Genomic DNA, 18,284 nt, shown 5'->3' on the forward strand with positions numbered 1-18,284 from the left:
CTGCAATGCTGGTTCATTCAGTCTTAGAGTGCAGCACCTGAAACACACACAGACAAAGTTCATTTAAAGACAAGAACTATGAGCCAAGGCCGACGTAAATGTGTTTTATCTACTTTATCATAAATGTAACAAAGTGTTTAGAAAGTTAGCACATACATGTAATTTTTCATTTCTTTATGTGTCCATCTATAGAACGCTGCATGTTATAGTGTAAATCTGCCTGCAGAAAATGAACCTAAAGTATGTACCGGTAATGCAAGGATGTCATCACTTTAGAGATGGAGAAAGCATAAAGTGACAATTATGAATCCCTTAGTATGATAAGGAGATTCTGCAGGTCATTGATCAATATATAAAATTAAAATAAAATGTATTTTTAGTGACACAAGATACAAACATGGAAGCAAGATGTTTAATTAGGATTATTTATAATAAATATGAATAAATTAGTGCAATTTCTTTAACCATAAAGAGTAACTAAATCCTTCAGGACAGTGTCTCATCAATGCACTGAACTCACTATGTTATCCCTCTAACAGCCTCCACATGTTCTCACTGTAATTTCCCCTCATGAATGAATTTATGCTGCACTAATCTGAATGTTTGCAGGGAAATCAAACGCATTTCACAGTACTCGAGCTGACTTACCTTTGCTTGAATGACGACTTGTACGCGCTGACTCCACAGATAAGGTATGAAATATGTCAGGCTACGTCAGTAGCGGTTGGTCTTCAGGGTTTCTACTCCACGGCCGTATTTCATACGGGTCCACATTTCCAATGCACGCTATTTTCTGCAAGTACCGCTGCTTCGCCTCTGAATGAAATCGGTCTCTATACAGTTCATTCTCTTTTGAGCTGCTTTTAAGCATCTTTCTTGTAGTCGTCGTTCCAACACAGTGTGTTTGGTTTGATTCGTAGACCCCGAAAATGGCGCTGCGCTCCCATAATGCATTGCGGCGTGACGTCAACTCCAAAGCCCTATCAGCAGCTCGTCTTCCTGTAATGCAGCGGTTCCCAACCTTTTTTTGCTGGGCCCCCCTTGTTTTACAAGAAAAATGTTCACGCCCCCCCTTGCGCGCAGGCACGCACACGTCCTCCACCCACACACGCCCATATTTTGCTCCATTGCGGTTTATTTTACACCTCAAACATTTAGTAAACAGTTAAGCAAATACAAGTAAACTGCAGGTAGTAATAAATAAACCACTAACTCTTTTACGCTGCGTACACGGGTGATTTTGAACACGCAGCTGTTTCGTCCACGTAAACGGCGTTTCGAATCACCGAAAACTGAGACTTTTAAAACTCCTTTTTTTGCGTTTCCGTGTGGACGAGGAATGCAGAGTTGGTCACGCAGCGTCAAAGCTATGTGCCTTTTTCACGCCACGCTGTGGCCACGTTATTGTTTACAGGAGATGAATCGCAGAATGATAGAGACGAAATACTGTTAATCTGACTGTCTGCAGGTTTACACGCAGTTACTGTCCCTCCATTACAAAGGCAGAGGCTCACGGTGTCATTATTTTACATGTAGTTGTTTTTTCCTGTGTAATAATGTTCAACATTGCTGTCAATACATTTTTCAAAAATGCCTCTCTGTGGTTAAAAATATAAACAACTGTGGGATCCTGTTTGTCCGTGATTTAAACAGCCCAGCGCTGCTCCCGACGCAGGGAAGACCTGCAGGGAGACCTGCCTCAGCACCTGTGCAGGTGAAGCCAAAGGGCAGATTTGCTTCACCATATTTTCTTTGGCTTAGAATGAAGTTGGTTTGGAAACATATTCAGCGATGCTTCATCTCCTGCTTTGCGTTTGTGTGGGCGCCGTGCTAGCAGTGTCCAAGCGTTGTTTTTTCCCCCTCTTTTCATTCCGCGCCCCCCCTGCAATGGCTCTGCGCCCCCCACAGTTTGGGGAGGTCTGCTGTAATGGATCCTTTTGGTTATAGATGGCGCCGGTGTACGTGGCTGCTCGTCTGTCGCTGTTTGTTTTAATGTTAGTCCCGTCATGTGTCACTCAGGAAACCCGGTAAAGGCTAGGGCTGCCACGATTTGTCGACTAGTCACGATTACGTCGACTATCAAAATCGTCGACGACTGATTTAATAATCGACGCGTCGTTTGAAGCTTTGTAAGATCACAAAAGACGCAGGAATAAGTAGCAGGATTTAAGAGTGTAATAACGGACTGAAACAGAAGATGGCAGCACTGCATGTACAAGGATGTCAGCTACCGTTAAACCCCGAAGAAGAAGAAGAAGAAGAAGAAGAAGCTGTGTCCCAGAATTCATAGCACGGCCCAGCTCAGTTTCCAACAATGGCGGCAGCTAGTTAGTTTTAATGTTACTCTTATTATTCTTTCTGGGTCACAAAATAAACGTTTAACGTATTTTCAGGCGAGAATGTAGCTGTGTAAACCTCAAATATCTGCTCAGTTTATCAAGACGCCGCATATTTTCAAAAGCGCTCCGACGTTTTCGGAGACGTCTGTTACCCACTAGCTCGATAGCTAGCCGGGGGCAAGGCTCACTAGCGCCGTGAGAACACCGGACTCCCCGCAAATCGTTTTCAAACCCACCGCTGTCTTTCGCTACTCAGGTTAAACATGATATGAGTCACTTAGATAAATTAAAAATGTTATTGTTTGGCTTTTTTTTTAGTATTTTATTTGTTCCTGAGTAAATCGGTTTGGCTGAGATTAAAGTTATAGTTTTTGCACAGCTGAATAAACGTCAAGCAGACAGCTGATTATCAGAAGTGTGAGATGCTCCAGAATATACTCCGGTGTCCTGTTATATTTTAGATAGCAAGGAGTTTATTAATCTTCACCGAAACAATTGCAAATTTCATTAAAATTCAATAAACTATCATCTCGTCTTTATTTTTAGTTAGCACAGACCTTAAACACTTAAAGCTGTAAGCTAATGATAGTTATATAAGAGCAGATGCTGCTGGTGCAATAAGCTGTAGTTTTACGTCTAATGGATGATGATCTGATTAGTCGACTAATCGCAAAAATAATCGGTGACTAGTCGACTATCAAAATAATCGTTTGTGGCAGCCCTAGTAAAGGCGTGGAGGTAGCACGGAAGATCCCCGTTGTCGGCTTGGATGATGCTCCGCTCCTTCGTGACCCCGTCCTCCTCGGCTCCTTTTCTTTGTGGCGTGAACGCAAACCTGCCGTCAGTGACGGCTTATTTCATGCCTGGTGTGACAGAGGGAGGAGCAGGAAACCACAAAACACTTTAACCTCCTAGGACCTGCGTCTACATATGTGGACATTTTGGGTTATTTAGACCAAAATACTCAAATTTGCTCTACATGGGCCTGATGTCCACTTACGAGGACGTTATGCTGCTGCTGTTCTATCAACATTTTAAATGAATATCCTCACATCTGGATATTATTTTCATCAGAAACAAAAATCAGGTAAAAAACAATCTGGTAATTCTTTGTTTTCACATTGATCAGGTCCCAATCAGCCCAAATATCAGAGAGAAATTAAAAACGCTGCTGTGGAAGAGTTCAGGTCTCAGGAGGTTAAACATTTGTCATAAGAGCAGTCAATAAAACGATGTGTTCATTCTGAGCTTCATGAGCTAAACGTTTAACAGAGAAGCAGCGGTGAACGCGTCGTTCCCTCCTGGTTTGTTTCAGTCCCGCCTCCTTTCTGTCTGACGGCGGTCAGCACCTGTGTGACCTCCGCCCGTCCTCTGGCACCTCGTTGATAATCAGGAGGCAGCGTTTCATTTTATCCCTGCCAACATCTTAATCTGCATAAGGTCGCGTTGCCGGGCACGCGTCCCCCTGACTGTGAAATATTAATGAAGCGTTGGCGTGCAGCGCCTTGTGTGCTGATGTCGTGTTAATGAGATACGAGGAAGAAGGCTGAGCGGCCGCAGACGACCTCCATCATCTGATGGAGGATGCTGATGGTTAAAGCCCACAGACGCTGCAGGAAAGCAAGGAGACCCCGCCCACGCTGAGCACTCGTATCTGAGGACGTTGCCTGAGAGTCTCTGACCTGCACGGAGTCTGCTCGCATCACGGCGTCGGACGAACATCAGCCGTGAAACCGTCACTTACATCACAGCCCCTCCCCACCCTGAGGGTCACATCCAGCCTCAGCAGAAAGTGTACTTTATTGTGTACTTTATTGTGTACTTTATTGTGTACTTTATTGTACTTTATTGAGCCCCGTGGGGAAATTGCTCTCTGCATTTAACCCATTCACTCAGTGAAGCAGTGGGCAGCCATTGGGCGCCCGGGGAGCAGTGTGTAGGGACGGTACCTTGCTCAGGGGTACCTCAGGGTAGCTGTTAAGGGGAGTCGAACCCCCGACCTTCCGATCATGGGGCAACCACTCTACCTACTGAGCTATCCCTGCCAGGTTGGCGTGATTAATTATTCAGTATACAACAAAAAGATACACCATCAAAATGAAAAACAGTAAAAAACTCGACTGAACCAGCTTAAAAATCAGAAACAATAAAAAAGTCCAAACTGTGGTTTGCACGCGTCCAGATACGATGGAAAGTCTCTGAAGCAGTGAAACAGTGACAGTGATGGAAACGGACAAATAAAGTGGGCCGTAAGGAGCCGGCTTGCTATTCTTTATTCAGAGCTTCCTCCTCATGGATACACGTCAATAAAAAATGCATTAGCTTTATTGCAGAGCAGGAAGCATCTGCTGCAGGCTGAAGAAGAGCGGGCACTATCGTGATGGAGGAGGCAGAGCAGCTCACTGAAGATCGGCGTTCATCTCCTGCTTTCTGACATCGTCTCACAGCCACAGGCCCACTGGAGCAGCTTTTTCCCCACTCTTATTATTCTTTGTCTCCTTCATGTTTGAGGCACAGGTTTGGAACCACAGTTCCCATGATGCTTTGTCATAAATAAACAGGAAGTACGTTCTAAGAGTCCTGAATGGAAATCAAAACTCTGGCCCTCAGACGGCTCTCGGTGAGTCAGTCGTAGTAAAGATGGAGGTCAGCGTGCTTCTTTTCTCTGAGATTACTGCTGTCTGCTCCACGCTGTTGTGGGAGGAGCCAGAGGCAACAATGATGCATTTACAGCGTCCAAAGGAAGATGTTAGCAGAGAACAAGTGAGATAGGCAGGGAGAATAAGAAAGACAGGAGTACTGGGAGGCTGCAGTGTTGGTCGCAGTGACCATTACGTTTACAGTTCAGTTTGATGTGTATGGCTCCAAATCAAAACAACAATAAGTGAATTCTAAAAATAGACATCAAAGTGAAAGTAATGATGTTCTGACGTGAAGCTTCGTCTGTTCGTCTGGAAGCAGGATTAACTCTGCTCGACTCGGATCTCATCTTGTCCACGTCCCGCTAACAGAAAAGTTGTCCTCGCAGACAAATACAAACATATTTATAGAATAAGCTTCATTAAACTTTAAGATTCATTTAACATTATTTCAACCCTCTAATAACGATCAGTGTGGGAAACATTTTCTTCAGAATTGCAGTTTTATGTGAGGTTAAGGTTTCACTAAAGGAATCATTGTAAAAGATTCAACGGTCAGCTAAAAATATTTAGATGATAACAACAGAAGTGAAGGAAGGAGAAAGGTGAAGACATCAGACTGACAGAGCCGTCTCACTGATGCGTCACACTCCCACGCCCGGAGGATTTCTATCCAGCAGCTTTGACAGACGGGAGTCTTTTAATGTGGCGGGGAGAGAAAACAGGCTGGAGCATCCTCTCAGATACGGCACCTACGTCACCTTCATCATCCCAGCACTGCTTCCGTTTCCATTTCAGAGACTTATTTTTTCACACTGGTCATATTTCATGGCTGTGGTGTAAACACGAACGTCTCCGAGTATGAAAGGTTCACTCAGAGTTCAGCAGGTGGGAGGAAGCACCGTCCTCCTCATCTTCAGTCTGGAGCTCCTCCCAGTAAACCTGCAGACAGATGCTAACCCGATGCTAACAGCATCGGGTTAGCATCGGCACAGTTCGGCACAGACGTGCTCAGACGTCATGATGAATGAGGCGGGTGCTGTGATGGATGCTGTGATGGAGGAGCAGCGATGGTGCATCATCGGCTTCGTCACCTGTGTGATGCATCGCCGCTCACGGACAGTGGGACACAGAGCGTGTCAGCTGTTCTGTGCAAACAGCCAGACCTCCACCCGTGTCCCCTTTGCGCCACCATCCAGTAGTTTAGTACAGTTTGTTTCATTTTCACCAAAAAAATCTGTTTTTCTGTGAACTGACAGCGCGAGGGCTTCGCTTCAGATTTGTGGGGTCAGAGGTGAGGTCACTTCCTCCCACAGGTGAAGTGTGAGGAGGTTAAAACTGTTGCTGGCCTTCATGAAACACAACAGAGACCACGTCACCATAGACGGCATCTCTTTGAAAGGTTCGATGGCCTTCAGTCCAAACCGGTGGCACGTGGCGTTTGTTGCAGTGCAACAACAGGTGTGCCTCCGTTTGCCTTTCAGGGTTAACGTGAACCACGTGAGCGCTGCAGGTCTGAGCTGATCGCCTTCTCGAGGCCAGGTAAGCAGCCTGTAGGACCCTGTTACATACAGGTGTGGATGTGACAGGTAGGACTGAACCATCGTTCGTGGTCTGGAGCTTCCTCTGTGAGACCAAACCGAGTCGAGGATCAGGCTTACCCTCCACAGAAGCTCCACGTCAGTGTGGGTGCAGCGTCTTCCTGTACCGGCATCAGCGTCGGGGAAACCGACAGACCCGCACCCTCAACCCGGCTGCGGTGACAGGAAAATGAGGACTACGGCAGGGCAAGTATAACGGCGCCGTTAGGAGGAGCACGGTTTCTCGGGTCGTTCTAAAGATGCTTCTTCATCACTATCAGCTCTTTAACCTCGCTTAGAGCAGGTGGGTCCACAGCATCTGTTACCATGGCGACGTGTCCCTCCTTATAAACGCTGAGAGCAGAGTGAAACCACAGACTCTGCTTCAGTGATGATGTCATCAGTGCAGACAGAGAGGTTTGGTTCTGATTGGTGTGTTTGGGGTGGGCGGTACCTCGCTGCTGCTCACCTGTAGGCCTGAAGCTTCTCGTCGCCCCGCCTCCACGCAGCTTTGAGATGAGCTCATCGGCTTATTTCTCCTCGTGTGATCCGACGCAGCACTTTATCTCCTGCTGCTCGCCCACCGCACTAAAAACTTTCCCACTGCTTTAATGTGTCTTTCTCAACTCTGAGACGCCGAGGCCGCCGCCCAATTTATCACCTGTCAGGAGGCAAAGACGCGATCTGAGAGGCATGTTTCAGTGAGCGTGACCTCGTGTTTTAACCAGCTGTTTGTTCCCCTCCATCGCCCCTGCAGGTGTGTACCCATCCCTGCAGTATAAGAGTGCACAGGCTCAGGATGATAACACAGCAGTGACGCCGATCGATCGCTCCGTTGTTTTTAAACAATAACAATCATAAATACAACATAACATAAAATTCTGAGCGTTTCATCAGCGTCTAAAGAAGCTGAGGCTGTTTTCCTTCGTGCTCTGACGCTGAATTTTCAATTCTAATTGTCTTTTTAATGTTTCGCTCAGCAGGGACTTATTACCAACCAGGCAGCAGCACTTTGACTCCTCTTAGTTCACAGATTTGTAGATTAGAGGTGAAGAACTCAGAGGTGCAGCCGACCCGCTGTGACCGCTTCACACGTTCAAGTTTTCATTCTTTGCTGTGACTGAGGGGGGATTTTTAACGTGATGGTCCAGTTTATTTTTGTTTATTTTCATTCTGCAGAAACAGGAGCAGATTACGGGAACATCAAACCCGGAGAACAAACTGACTCTGCTGCAGCCTTTGCTCATGTTCATATCTCAGGGACTAACCGTGCTCTTATACTGAAGGCAGTTTCACTGCCCTGCCCACTTCACATCACTATGGGCTGCCTGCCATGGTTAATGAAGTACGTTGGCCCTGAGAGGCCAAACGGACTGCAACTTGCAAAGAAAACACCACTAATAAGAAAAACGCTGCAAAAGCACACAAAAAGACAATGGAAATAGGAAAAACAGATTTCCAAAACACAAGGTGTCTGGGGAGACAATAACCCGACGGACCAGTTGCAGGAACCAAAACATGCTAAGAATTGTGCTGGGAGACACTTAAAAGAAGTGGAGGATCTATCGGTTTTGTGAGGAAAGAAAAGATGAGAGGTAAGCGTGTTAGCCTGACTATTAGCCTACAGTTCCGTCTTGAGTATGATATCGATCATGATAAAACACGACTACCATGTTTTGGGTTCCTGCAACTGGTCCGTCAGGTCATTGTCTCCCCAGAAACACTTGTGTTTTTTCCTATTTCTGTTGTCGTTTTTCTTATTTCCGTTGTATTTTGTGTTCTTTTGCACCATTTTTCTTATTGCTGGTGTTTTCTTAAGTTGCAGTCCGTTTGGCCTCTCAGGGCCACCGTAGGGAAGTCACTGCTTCACTGGTAGCAGCTTATTAACACAAGCAATCAGAACTAAACCTGTTAATCCGGTACAAAGACGACGTGTTGGGAACGTTTCTGTGACCCGGGGACGGACGGACGCGCTGCAACGTTACAGCAGTTCATTCACTCGTGGTGTTGGCAGTGGGCGGAGGTGGTGATAGAGCGAGGAATCTGAAGCTATCCTCATTCCTGTCGGGCTTGCACTGAAGGAAGCGCTCCGCTGGCGACATGCTGGGTTTTGGGTTGGCGGCGGAAACCCTCCCAGATAATCTCAGAGGCGGCTCAGTGACAGCAGGGTTCTCCTCGCCGTGCTGTCCGTCTTTTATTGATGAGCAGGAAATGAATATTTTAAGGCAGAGCCTCGGTATGAGCGTGACTCTGGGGTAACTGAACTCCTCACGCTCAATTATTCAGGAGCTCACAGCGACACCGAGCGCGGCGCCAAGAACAGACGACACTGGCTCAGCTACGCCTTCCAGAGAGCAGCAGAGTCCAGTACTAAGGCTTTACTGGAAACCAGTGAGTGCAGGCAACAGCTCACGTCATCTCAGTTTGAGTTTTGGCGCTCCTCGCTGCAGGAATCGTGTCACAGCGAGGAGGCTGGGCAGTGTTCAATGATTAGCGTGACTACGTTGCGTTACCGCCACAAGCAGGAGGAGGAGCCTCTCACCAGCTTCCACTAAACATCAGGAAGATCGCGTTAACCACGAGATGCTGTACCAATGACATCATCGGTCACACATGCTGTTTGACAGCCGGACACAAACCAGACCGCACCGAGCTCAGGGGTGTTCTCGTCATTTTTTACTGCTTTTACACAAGAAGTGAAGACGGAGGCGTCTTTGTTGACCCTGCCTTCAAACATCGCGGCATTCCTCAGTGGATCAGAACAAACCTAAACCTCACGCTCGCCCGACGTTGCTCTGGAGGGAGGAACTGAGCGATGCTGACGTGCTCGCTGCAGCGATGCTGCTGCTTTGCTCAGTGAGGCTGACTCGTCAGCTGTGACGACCTTTACTGTGTTTTATTTTCTGAGGAATAAAAGTATGAATGTAATTGGTGAGATGCAATGATGTCATCGTGCAGTGCTTCTATTGAGATCTCTGATGAGGAGCGAGGAGGTCAGCTTGGCAGTCTTCTATCTCGCCTCAGAGGCCCCACCCACACGGGACCTCCGCCTGAGCTCAGAACACTTCTCCATGCTGTGATCTCAGTCAGGCGGCTTCTGTGTGAGCACCTCTTTCACGGAAGTGCTCGTTGGCGAGATAGTGTAGCTCGGTGTGGCGTAGGACGCGGATCTTAACGAGCTCTGGCAGGCGTCCTCAGGATTAATGTTCAGGAGAAGGATTAAGGCTATAAAGATGGGCGGGCTTTGCCAGGTGATGATGGTAAGCCCCTCAGTGGCGCCGTGCTCTCTACGTTGAGCTTGCAGAGGTTTGAAGGCTGAGCGTGGATGATGAGACACCGTGCAGCAGAGTCACATGATGCCATCAAATCTGCTGCTGAGTCTCAGTCACCTTCAGGGAGCGTTTGGAGGCGGGGTTTCAGAGAAATAGAGCTTGTCACTTGTTAATGTTTGCCTGACAGCTAACATACGCTTCATGTTCCTGCACCATGTACGTGTCCAGAGTCCCGCCTCCTTTATTTATCGAAGTAAACATAAACGCAGATCCAGATTTCTTTGGCGTGAGCTCCGCCTCAGCAGCACTCTACCGATTGTAAGTGTCTTCCTGACGGACGCCATCATCAGAACAGGCAGGTGTGCTCTGTTAGCTGCCTTTAACCTCTCTCAACACTGGTCAGTCACACCAAGACAATAAAACACGGCATAGCTTCAGCGTCTCAAACGCGAAGCCCTAAATCTGCATTGTTTCTAATGGCCAGCAGGGGGCGATCCAAGACCTCATCTGAGCTCAAAAAGATTCTTTCTGTTAAACTGGTGTCATCATGTGTTGCCACCAGAGGGCGCTCTCTACAGCTCAAGCATCCAGCTGAGCTCAGCGAGCTGATAGGTGTGTGTGTGTGTGTGTGTGTGTGTGTGTGTGTGTGTGTGTGTGTGTGCGTGCTGACACAAAAGCCTGGATTAGTCACATGTTTTCTGTGTGTGGGACAGTGAGATGCGCTCTGGGTAATAAATAACCAGGAGCTGCAGCGGGATGCCACCGCCGCTAACCTTCAGTGTCAGGAAACTGCTGAGAGGCCACCTGGGCCTGCCAGCTGCATGCGTGTGTGTTTGTGTGTTAGTAGTGGACACAAACCAATAAAACAACAGCAAGTTGGAGTGAGGTCAGCCAGTTCAGGTTTAAAGTTTGATCAGACGTTCAGCTCTGTGAGGACGTAGAGTCCTGAGGTTCAGTCAGGTCGTCACATGACTGTTAGAGGGCTCTGATTGGGTTTCAGGGTCACACAAATGTTTGACATGGTGATACACACATGCATATGTCTGTGAAGATGAGGAGTGCGTGTGTGTGCCTGCTATGAATACACACCAACAGGCCACAGGAAGGATGCCCTCCTGTGTTCAAAGGTCACACGTTGTGTTTTTGTGTTCCAGTGATCTCACCGCGTTTCCTTTTTTTTTTTTTTTTTTTTTTTTTTTTTTTTTATGACATCAGAAACAGCAGTATGCGACATTACGTGATGGCAGAGCTTCAGTTCATCCTTTGTCTTTTTTTTTTTTTTTTTTTTTTTTTTTTTTTTTAAATAAATAGGACAGGGGGAATGAATGAGAGAGAGAGGGGGAGAGAAAGAAAGAAAACCAAAGGGGAGAAGAGACGGTGAGAAGGGGGGGGAAGAGAGAGAAAAAAAAAAAAAAAAAAAACTCCTGGGTCACCTGTATGGAGAAAAAAACAAACAAACACACAAACAAACAAAAACAAACAGAGGAGACAGCAAACAACAAAGAGCAACATAATAATAGAGAAAACAAAGCACCATCACAATAAACTAGCTAGTCATAGATATCAGTATTTACTAAGTAATAAACGATATTGTGCAGCACGCAAGATAGACAGCGCACAGTGTGCTTTGAGGCAGCAGCCAAGAAAGCTTTAGTCCGCGTCTGTGAATACCCATGTGTGCATACCTGTGTGGATCAGCATGCTTGCATTCCAAAGGTTTCTCCATGTAATGATCTGCTAGGGAGTGTGGGGGGGCCACAGCCCCGTCCTCCAGGGTGTGAAGCGGGTATGGAGGAGATCAAAACTCCAGACATCCAGAGGCCCCCAGAACACAAGAGACCATGGAAGACCAACAGAGGGGGAGCCGCGCCACTATTCCAGTAAGAGCTGAGGAGAGTCCCAGATGAGGGCTCGCCCAGCAGCCGCGGAGCAGAAGTCAGGGGGAGTTGCAGTGACGCGCCCGTGAGCTCCGCCGGCCCCCAGCTGCGCCTGAGTGACCGAGCCCTAGGCCGAGAGGCCGGGGGCACCCCACCTCCAAAGGGGCCCGAGCGAGCCCCAGGCCCCAGGCCCCGACAAGCGGCCGCCAAGGAGTGAGCCGGTGTGTACCCGGACGCCCATCCCCGGACACAAAGAACCACCAACACACCGATGTCTGAGGGAGTCCGCCACCGGCAGGGGAAGTGGTGGTGGGGGGAGATAGGCCTCCAAACCTTGGAGGGCCTGAGGTGTCCCCAGAGAGGTGGCGTCTGATACCCAATCTGACATATAGACACAGACATACAGGCACACACAGATACAAACATCCATTCCCACCCTCATGCTCTCATATGCACTCACTCCACACTCAACCAACGTGGAGACAGACATAAAGAGACGCTGTACACACAATCACACTCCCCAAGCGTACTCTACAAACCGGGTCTAGGTACCCTTGCCCCTGGAGGGGGGAATTGCACCCAGACCCAGGTGGTGTTACCCTTTTCCCTGCGGTGGGGAGAGGCAGACCACCCCGACTCTCACCGCGTTTCCAGCATGTAACCTCACACACATGCAGAAACTACACGAAGCAGTGGCTGTTGTGGGCGGGGCCAGTTGTTATTCGTGTGAAATGATGTGACTCGGTGGTCGTGTGGGGAGCGAGCGTCTTGGAGAGCTGCGCTGAATAAACTCGATTAGACCGATGATTTAAACTGAGAGCGCCGGCTGTTACCAGCAGCACAGTAGCTGGTCAGCAGCTCATCCATCCACAGCATGACGAAGGTCACCGCAAACGAGTCACATCATCTTCATCATCTTCACAGCTCTCGCAGCACGAAGGCAGCATCAGCTCGCAGCGAAGTGTGAGGAATGAGCCCGAGGAGCTGCTGCACCCGAACTGGACACACACACACACACACACTAGAACACACACACACACACACACACACACTAGAACACACACACACACACACACTAGAACACACACACTAGAACACACACACACACACACACTAGAACACACACACACACACACACACACACACACACTAGAACACACACACACACTAGAACACACACTAGAACACACACACACACTAGAACACACACACACACACACACACACACACACACACACACACACACTAGAACACACACACTAGAACACACACACTAGAACACACACACACACACACTAGAACACACACACTAGAACACACACACACACACACACACTAGAACACACACTAGAACACACACACACACACACTAGAACACACACACACACACTAGAACACACACACACACACACACACACTAGAACACACACACACACACACTAGAACACACACTAGAACACACACACACACACACACTAGAACACACACTAGAACACACACACACACACACTAGAACACACACACACTAGGACACACACACACACACTAGAACACACACACACACACACACACTAGGACACACAGTCTCTCACTCTCTCTCTCTCCCTCTCTCTCTCACTCTCTCTCTCACCCTCTCACTCTCTCTCCCTCACCCTCTCTCTCTCTCTCACTCTCTCTCTCTCCCTCTCTCTCTCTCTCACCCTCTCACTCTCTCTCTCTCCCTCTCTCTCTCATTCACCCTCTCACTCTCTCTCCCTCACCCTCTCTCTCTCTCTCACTCACCCTCTCACTCTCTCTCTCACCCTCTCTCTCCCTCTCTCTCTCATTCACCCTCTCACTCTCTCTCCCTCACCCTCTCACTCACACACTCACTCTCTCTCACACTCACGTGTGTTGCAGTTTGTTTTCAGCTTCATTAAATCATCCTACCCAACATAAAGTGAACGTGTCCACATACTTCTGCTCCTGACCGTGCTCTCTCCCCCCTCCTTCTCAGGTGTGCAGGTGCTGGTGGCTCCCAGGCGGCCTTCACAGAAGGTAACAGCAGCACGGCGACACCTGCTGGACTCACACAGCATCACATTTTCCAAACAGAGTAAACACATGGAGCAGAACAAAGATTAGAGCGCCATCCAGTGTCCACAGCCAGCACGACAGCTCCTGTGGTTAGACATTCATATATTTTAGTGCAACAGAAAGTTCCTGATCGGTTCTTGTGAGTCTCAGATCATCGAGGACCTTCTGCTCCACCGTTTCTAATTTACATAAAAGTTTCGGGGTCCAAAGTTTGAAGGTTTATAATGGTTGTTGTCAAGTTTTAGCTTCATGTATCAGAAACATGTGTTTTTGAAACATGGCCACGGTCTTTCACTAAAACTCGGGTAATATTTAAACATGAATATCAGACTAAAGCTGTGCCCTCGAGCTGAATCAGGGTCTGTAGACACATGCATGAAACATGAGTGTTGCCTGATTAAAATATGCAGCAAAAGCAGGTCTGCATCGTCCCATATTTGAGCTGCACTAATAAAAACCTTCACACTGAAGTTTGTAGTTGGATGTAGGTGGATTTCATAACAATGTAAAATAATATTTTTAACATGAAGAAACGTCAGAAGATTCTGATCTGAGTTCAGCTCTGTAGGTTTCAAGACCGGGATGTATTTAAAATTTTAATTTAAATGTAATATGTTCACATTTAGTCCTGCAGTGTCTGACAACACCCAGAATCTCAGAAAGATGATTCTGTTCAAATGCGAGGTTTTCAGAAACATTTCATCATCATCATCCTCATCCTCAGTGTTTGGACACCACACACACACACACACACACACACACGTTTAGGTTGGACACCTGCAGCTGAGACTGCAGACGTCCTGACTTGCATGATTGATCAGGACACTCACAGCATCAGATGGAATTCAGATTTTCAGGTTCAGAGAGTAGAACCCTGCAGAGTAGAACCCTGTAGAGTAGAAACATGCACAGTAGAACCCTGTAGAGCAGAACCCTGTAGAGTAGAAAAATGCACAGTAGAACCCTGTAGAGTAGAACCCTGTAGAGTAGAAAAATGCACAGTAGAACCCTGTAGAGTAGAAACATGCACAGTAGAACCTTGCAGAGTAGAACTCTGTAGAGTAGAAACATGCACAGTAGAACCCTGTAGAGTAGAACCCTGTAGAGTAGAACCCTGCAGAGTAGAACCCTGCAGAGTAGAAACATGCACAGTAGAACCCTGCAGAGTAGAACCCTGCAGAGTAGAAACATGCACAGTAGAACCCTGTAGAGTAGAAACATGCACAGTAGAACCCTGTAGAGTAGAACCCTGTAGAGTAGAAACATGCACAGTAGAACCCTGTAGAGTCGAAACATGCAGAGTAGAACCCTGCCGAGTAGAACCCTGCAGAGTAGAAAAGTGCAGATTAGAAACATGCAAAGTAGAACCCTGTAGAGTAGAACCTTGCAGAGTAGAAACATGCACAGTAGAACCCTGTAGAGTAGAACCTTGCAAAGTAGAACCTTGCAGAGTAGAAACATGCAGAGTAGAACCTGTAGAGTCGAAACATGCACAGTAGAACCCTGCAGAGTAGAAACATGCACAGTAGAACCCTGCAGAGTCGAAACATGCAGAGTAGAACCCTGCCGAGTAGAACCCTGCAGAGTAGAAAAGTGCAGATTAGAAACATGCAAAGTAGAACCTGCAGAGTAGAACCTTGCAGAGTAGAACCCTGCAGAGTAGAACCTTGCACAGTAGAACCTGCAGAATAGAAAAATGCAGATTAGAAACATGTAGAGTAGAACCCTGCAGAGTAGAACCCTGCACAGTAGAACCCTGCAGATTAGAAATGTGCAGAGTAGAACCTGCAGCGTAGAACCCTGCAGAGTAGAACCCTGCAGAGTAGAACCTTGCAGAGTAGAACCCTGCAGAGTAGCACCTGCAGAGTAGAAACCTGATTAATGGATCAGAACGTTTTATGTGAATCGGAGCCGCTTGGTCAAAAACAAAGCGGCTGATCATGGACTCTTTACATGCAGGAAATGGCGAGCGTGGAGGTTAAACATACAGACAACGCCCTGCGTGATGGGAAACGCCCACTGATGACATGCCCTCTGTTTCCTGTATGTGTGTGTGTTAAAGGAAGCCGACGATGCGGCAGGACGTCGTCCTGTCTCTCCGCCCGCTCTCCGTCCCCAGCCACTGTCCTCCTCGCTATTCTCTGACTCACCGCTCGGCTCAAAGCAGCCGCTCACTAAACGCCGCAGGAAGTTGCTGCTGAAGAGCAGCGTGGCGGCGTCCAGCTCCCCCACGGGCCAAGTAGAGGTGGCTCTGCAGCTGCCGAGGATGCAGGAGTCACGGCACCGCCTGCTAACAGATATCTGTGCCCAATACCAGCCGGGAGTGGATAGGCGGCCGCCGTCGCAGCGGCAGGTGTCGCGGGTGTACGTGGAGGAGCGGTCCCGGCTGCTGTACTGCGAGGTGCCCAAAGCTGGCTGCTCCAACTGGAAGCGGGTGCTGATGGTGCTGAGCGGCAGCGCCGCGTCCACACGGGACATTCCCCACGACGCGGCGCATTACGAAAACCGCCTCCCGCGGCTCAGCGGCTACAGTCGTGCTGGCGTTACCGAGCGGCTTCGCTCCTACACCAAAGCGCTGTTCGTCCGGGAGCCTTTTGAGCGCCTCGTGTCAGCGTTTCGGGACAAGTTTGAGAGCCCCAACTCATACTACCACCCCGTGTTTGGACGGGCCATCATCTCCAGGTACCGAGCCAACGCCACACATGCTGCACTGCGCTCTGGCGCCGGTGTGACCTTCAGGGAGTTTGTGCAGTACCTGCTGGATGTGCGGCGGCCCGTGGGGATGGACATCCACTGGGAGCCGGTGAGCCAGCTGTGCAGCCCATGCTTCCTGCAGTTCACCTTCATCGGGAAGTTCGAGAGCCTGGAGCGTGACGCCAACTTCCTGCTCCGAAGCATCGGGGCGCCGGCTAACCTCACGTTCCCGGACTTCAAGGACAGGAACCCACTGGCGGAGAGGACATCCTCCAGCATCACGCAGAAGTACTTCTCACAGCTCAACGCCACCGAGCGGCAGAAGGTCTTCGACTTCTACTACATGGACTACCTGATGTTCGGGTACCCCAAGCCCTTCAGCGACCTGCACTGAGCCACTGCCGCGCTCAGCATGTTTGGCTCTGTTAACGTGTCAGAGGGGTGGGACAAGCTGAGGCTGCGTACCTGTGCAGGTGTGAGAGCTCCAGACTCAGAGACTGATTTTTGTGTTTGTGTGTTTTTAACGACTTCTGTGAAGTTTGTTGAGCCGCGTCCTGCAGAGAGAAGCTGTCAGATAACGGCGGGAATCACATGGATGCTTCCGGGCTCAGACGCCGTGATGTCACACATTGACAACTTTGAGTCAATTGCTTGCGACGTTGAGGCATCAGCCAATCAGATCGCATTTAGCCAAATCTGCTCCAAACGCAGCTGTTGGCGAAAGAAGCTGAGGTGGTCTGCACAATTGCGGAGGAGGATGAGGAGATGAGCCGATGTGACCTCTGACCTCGGCGTTGTGGCAAAGACACGGTCGAGATGCTGTTTAATAATTTTTTTTAATCAGTGAATCAGGCACAAAAATATAAAAATGTTTTTCACAAAAATGTCATTTTATTATTTAACCCGACATTATGACAGCAAACAGGAAGTATGATGCTGCGGACTGACCGAGCTCTGGATTATTTTAATAAAGACCTTAAATCTGCTCGGGTGGAGGAGTGGCTCAGTTGATCATTTATGTACAGTCTGTTTAAAGCAGGAACAGGAAGTGAGGTAGGAGGTGATGCTGCAAATGTGTTTGTGGTGATTTTCAGACGACCTCGAAGCCTTAACACTGCCTTCTCACCTGTGACCACAATAAACGAGACACTCTTTGAACACCTGGAGACTCGCCTCTTATTCTGATACTCACAGGCTGACCTTTGACCTTTGTGCTCAGGTCTGGGTGTAAATAAAGTTTAGCTCCCCTAACATCACCTGCAGACCGTCAGATTTGTTATTATTCACCTGTATTTATTCATCACTGACGCTCTCCCTGTGGACCCAGTTGGACCCTCTAGTGGCCAGTCCAGGCCTGGGAGCCTCATGTTTGATAGCAGAGGCCTAAGCTGGGTTTAGATTAACCTGGGTAACTTCAGGCTTAACCTGGTTTCTATACAGATAAATCACCATGGTAACTTAAGATCAAGATTAAAGATAAATAGGTATGACATCACCGCCTACTGACCAATCAGATCTCCAGAAAATACCATTTTTGGACGATCCCTCGGACCTCTGAGCTGGAACAGCAGGTCTGTTTTATCACCGTGCGATGTCTCATGTTTCTCCGCTGATCAGTGATTTTTAAAAAGCCGTTACCTTAGAAACAAACAGCAGCATCTCATCACTGAGCGCGCTCGGAGATGAGATAATGAAATATAATTAAAATGTTTACTTTGGCGCTGTTGAGCACCAGAGTTGTGATCTGTGGCGACGAGCTGGGCCCACGTTCTCCGACCCAAACAGGAAAACTGAGTTCACACGAGAA

The 18,284-nt window shown here is 48.3% G+C and overlaps 1 protein-coding gene across 2 annotated transcripts in view; it reads left to right on the top strand.

The window, feature by feature from the left end:
- Nucleotides 1-17,635, top strand: part of LOC146706813 (carbohydrate sulfotransferase 8-like) — a 43,795-nt gene extending 26,160 nt beyond the window's left edge. For both annotated transcript variants that reach the window (XM_085465052.1, XM_085465053.1), the window contains exons 3-4: nucleotides 13,704-13,744; nucleotides 15,846-17,635. In XM_085465052.1, the coding sequence (XP_085321178.1) occupies nucleotides 13,704-13,744; nucleotides 15,846-16,871 (1,067 nt within the window). In that variant the 3' untranslated portion in view covers nucleotides 16,872-17,635. The remainder of the gene's footprint in view (nucleotides 1-13,703; nucleotides 13,745-15,845) is intronic.
- The last annotated feature ends 649 nt before the right edge of the window (nucleotides 17,636-18,284 follow it).

This window comes from Copadichromis virginalis, linkage group LG7, assembly GCF_057382275.1.
Source record: "Copadichromis virginalis isolate Kocher_CV1m ecotype Utaka linkage group LG7, C_Virginalis_male_GT1.1, whole genome shotgun sequence".
Lineage (NCBI taxonomy): Eukaryota > Metazoa > Chordata > Actinopteri > Cichliformes > Cichlidae > Copadichromis > Copadichromis virginalis.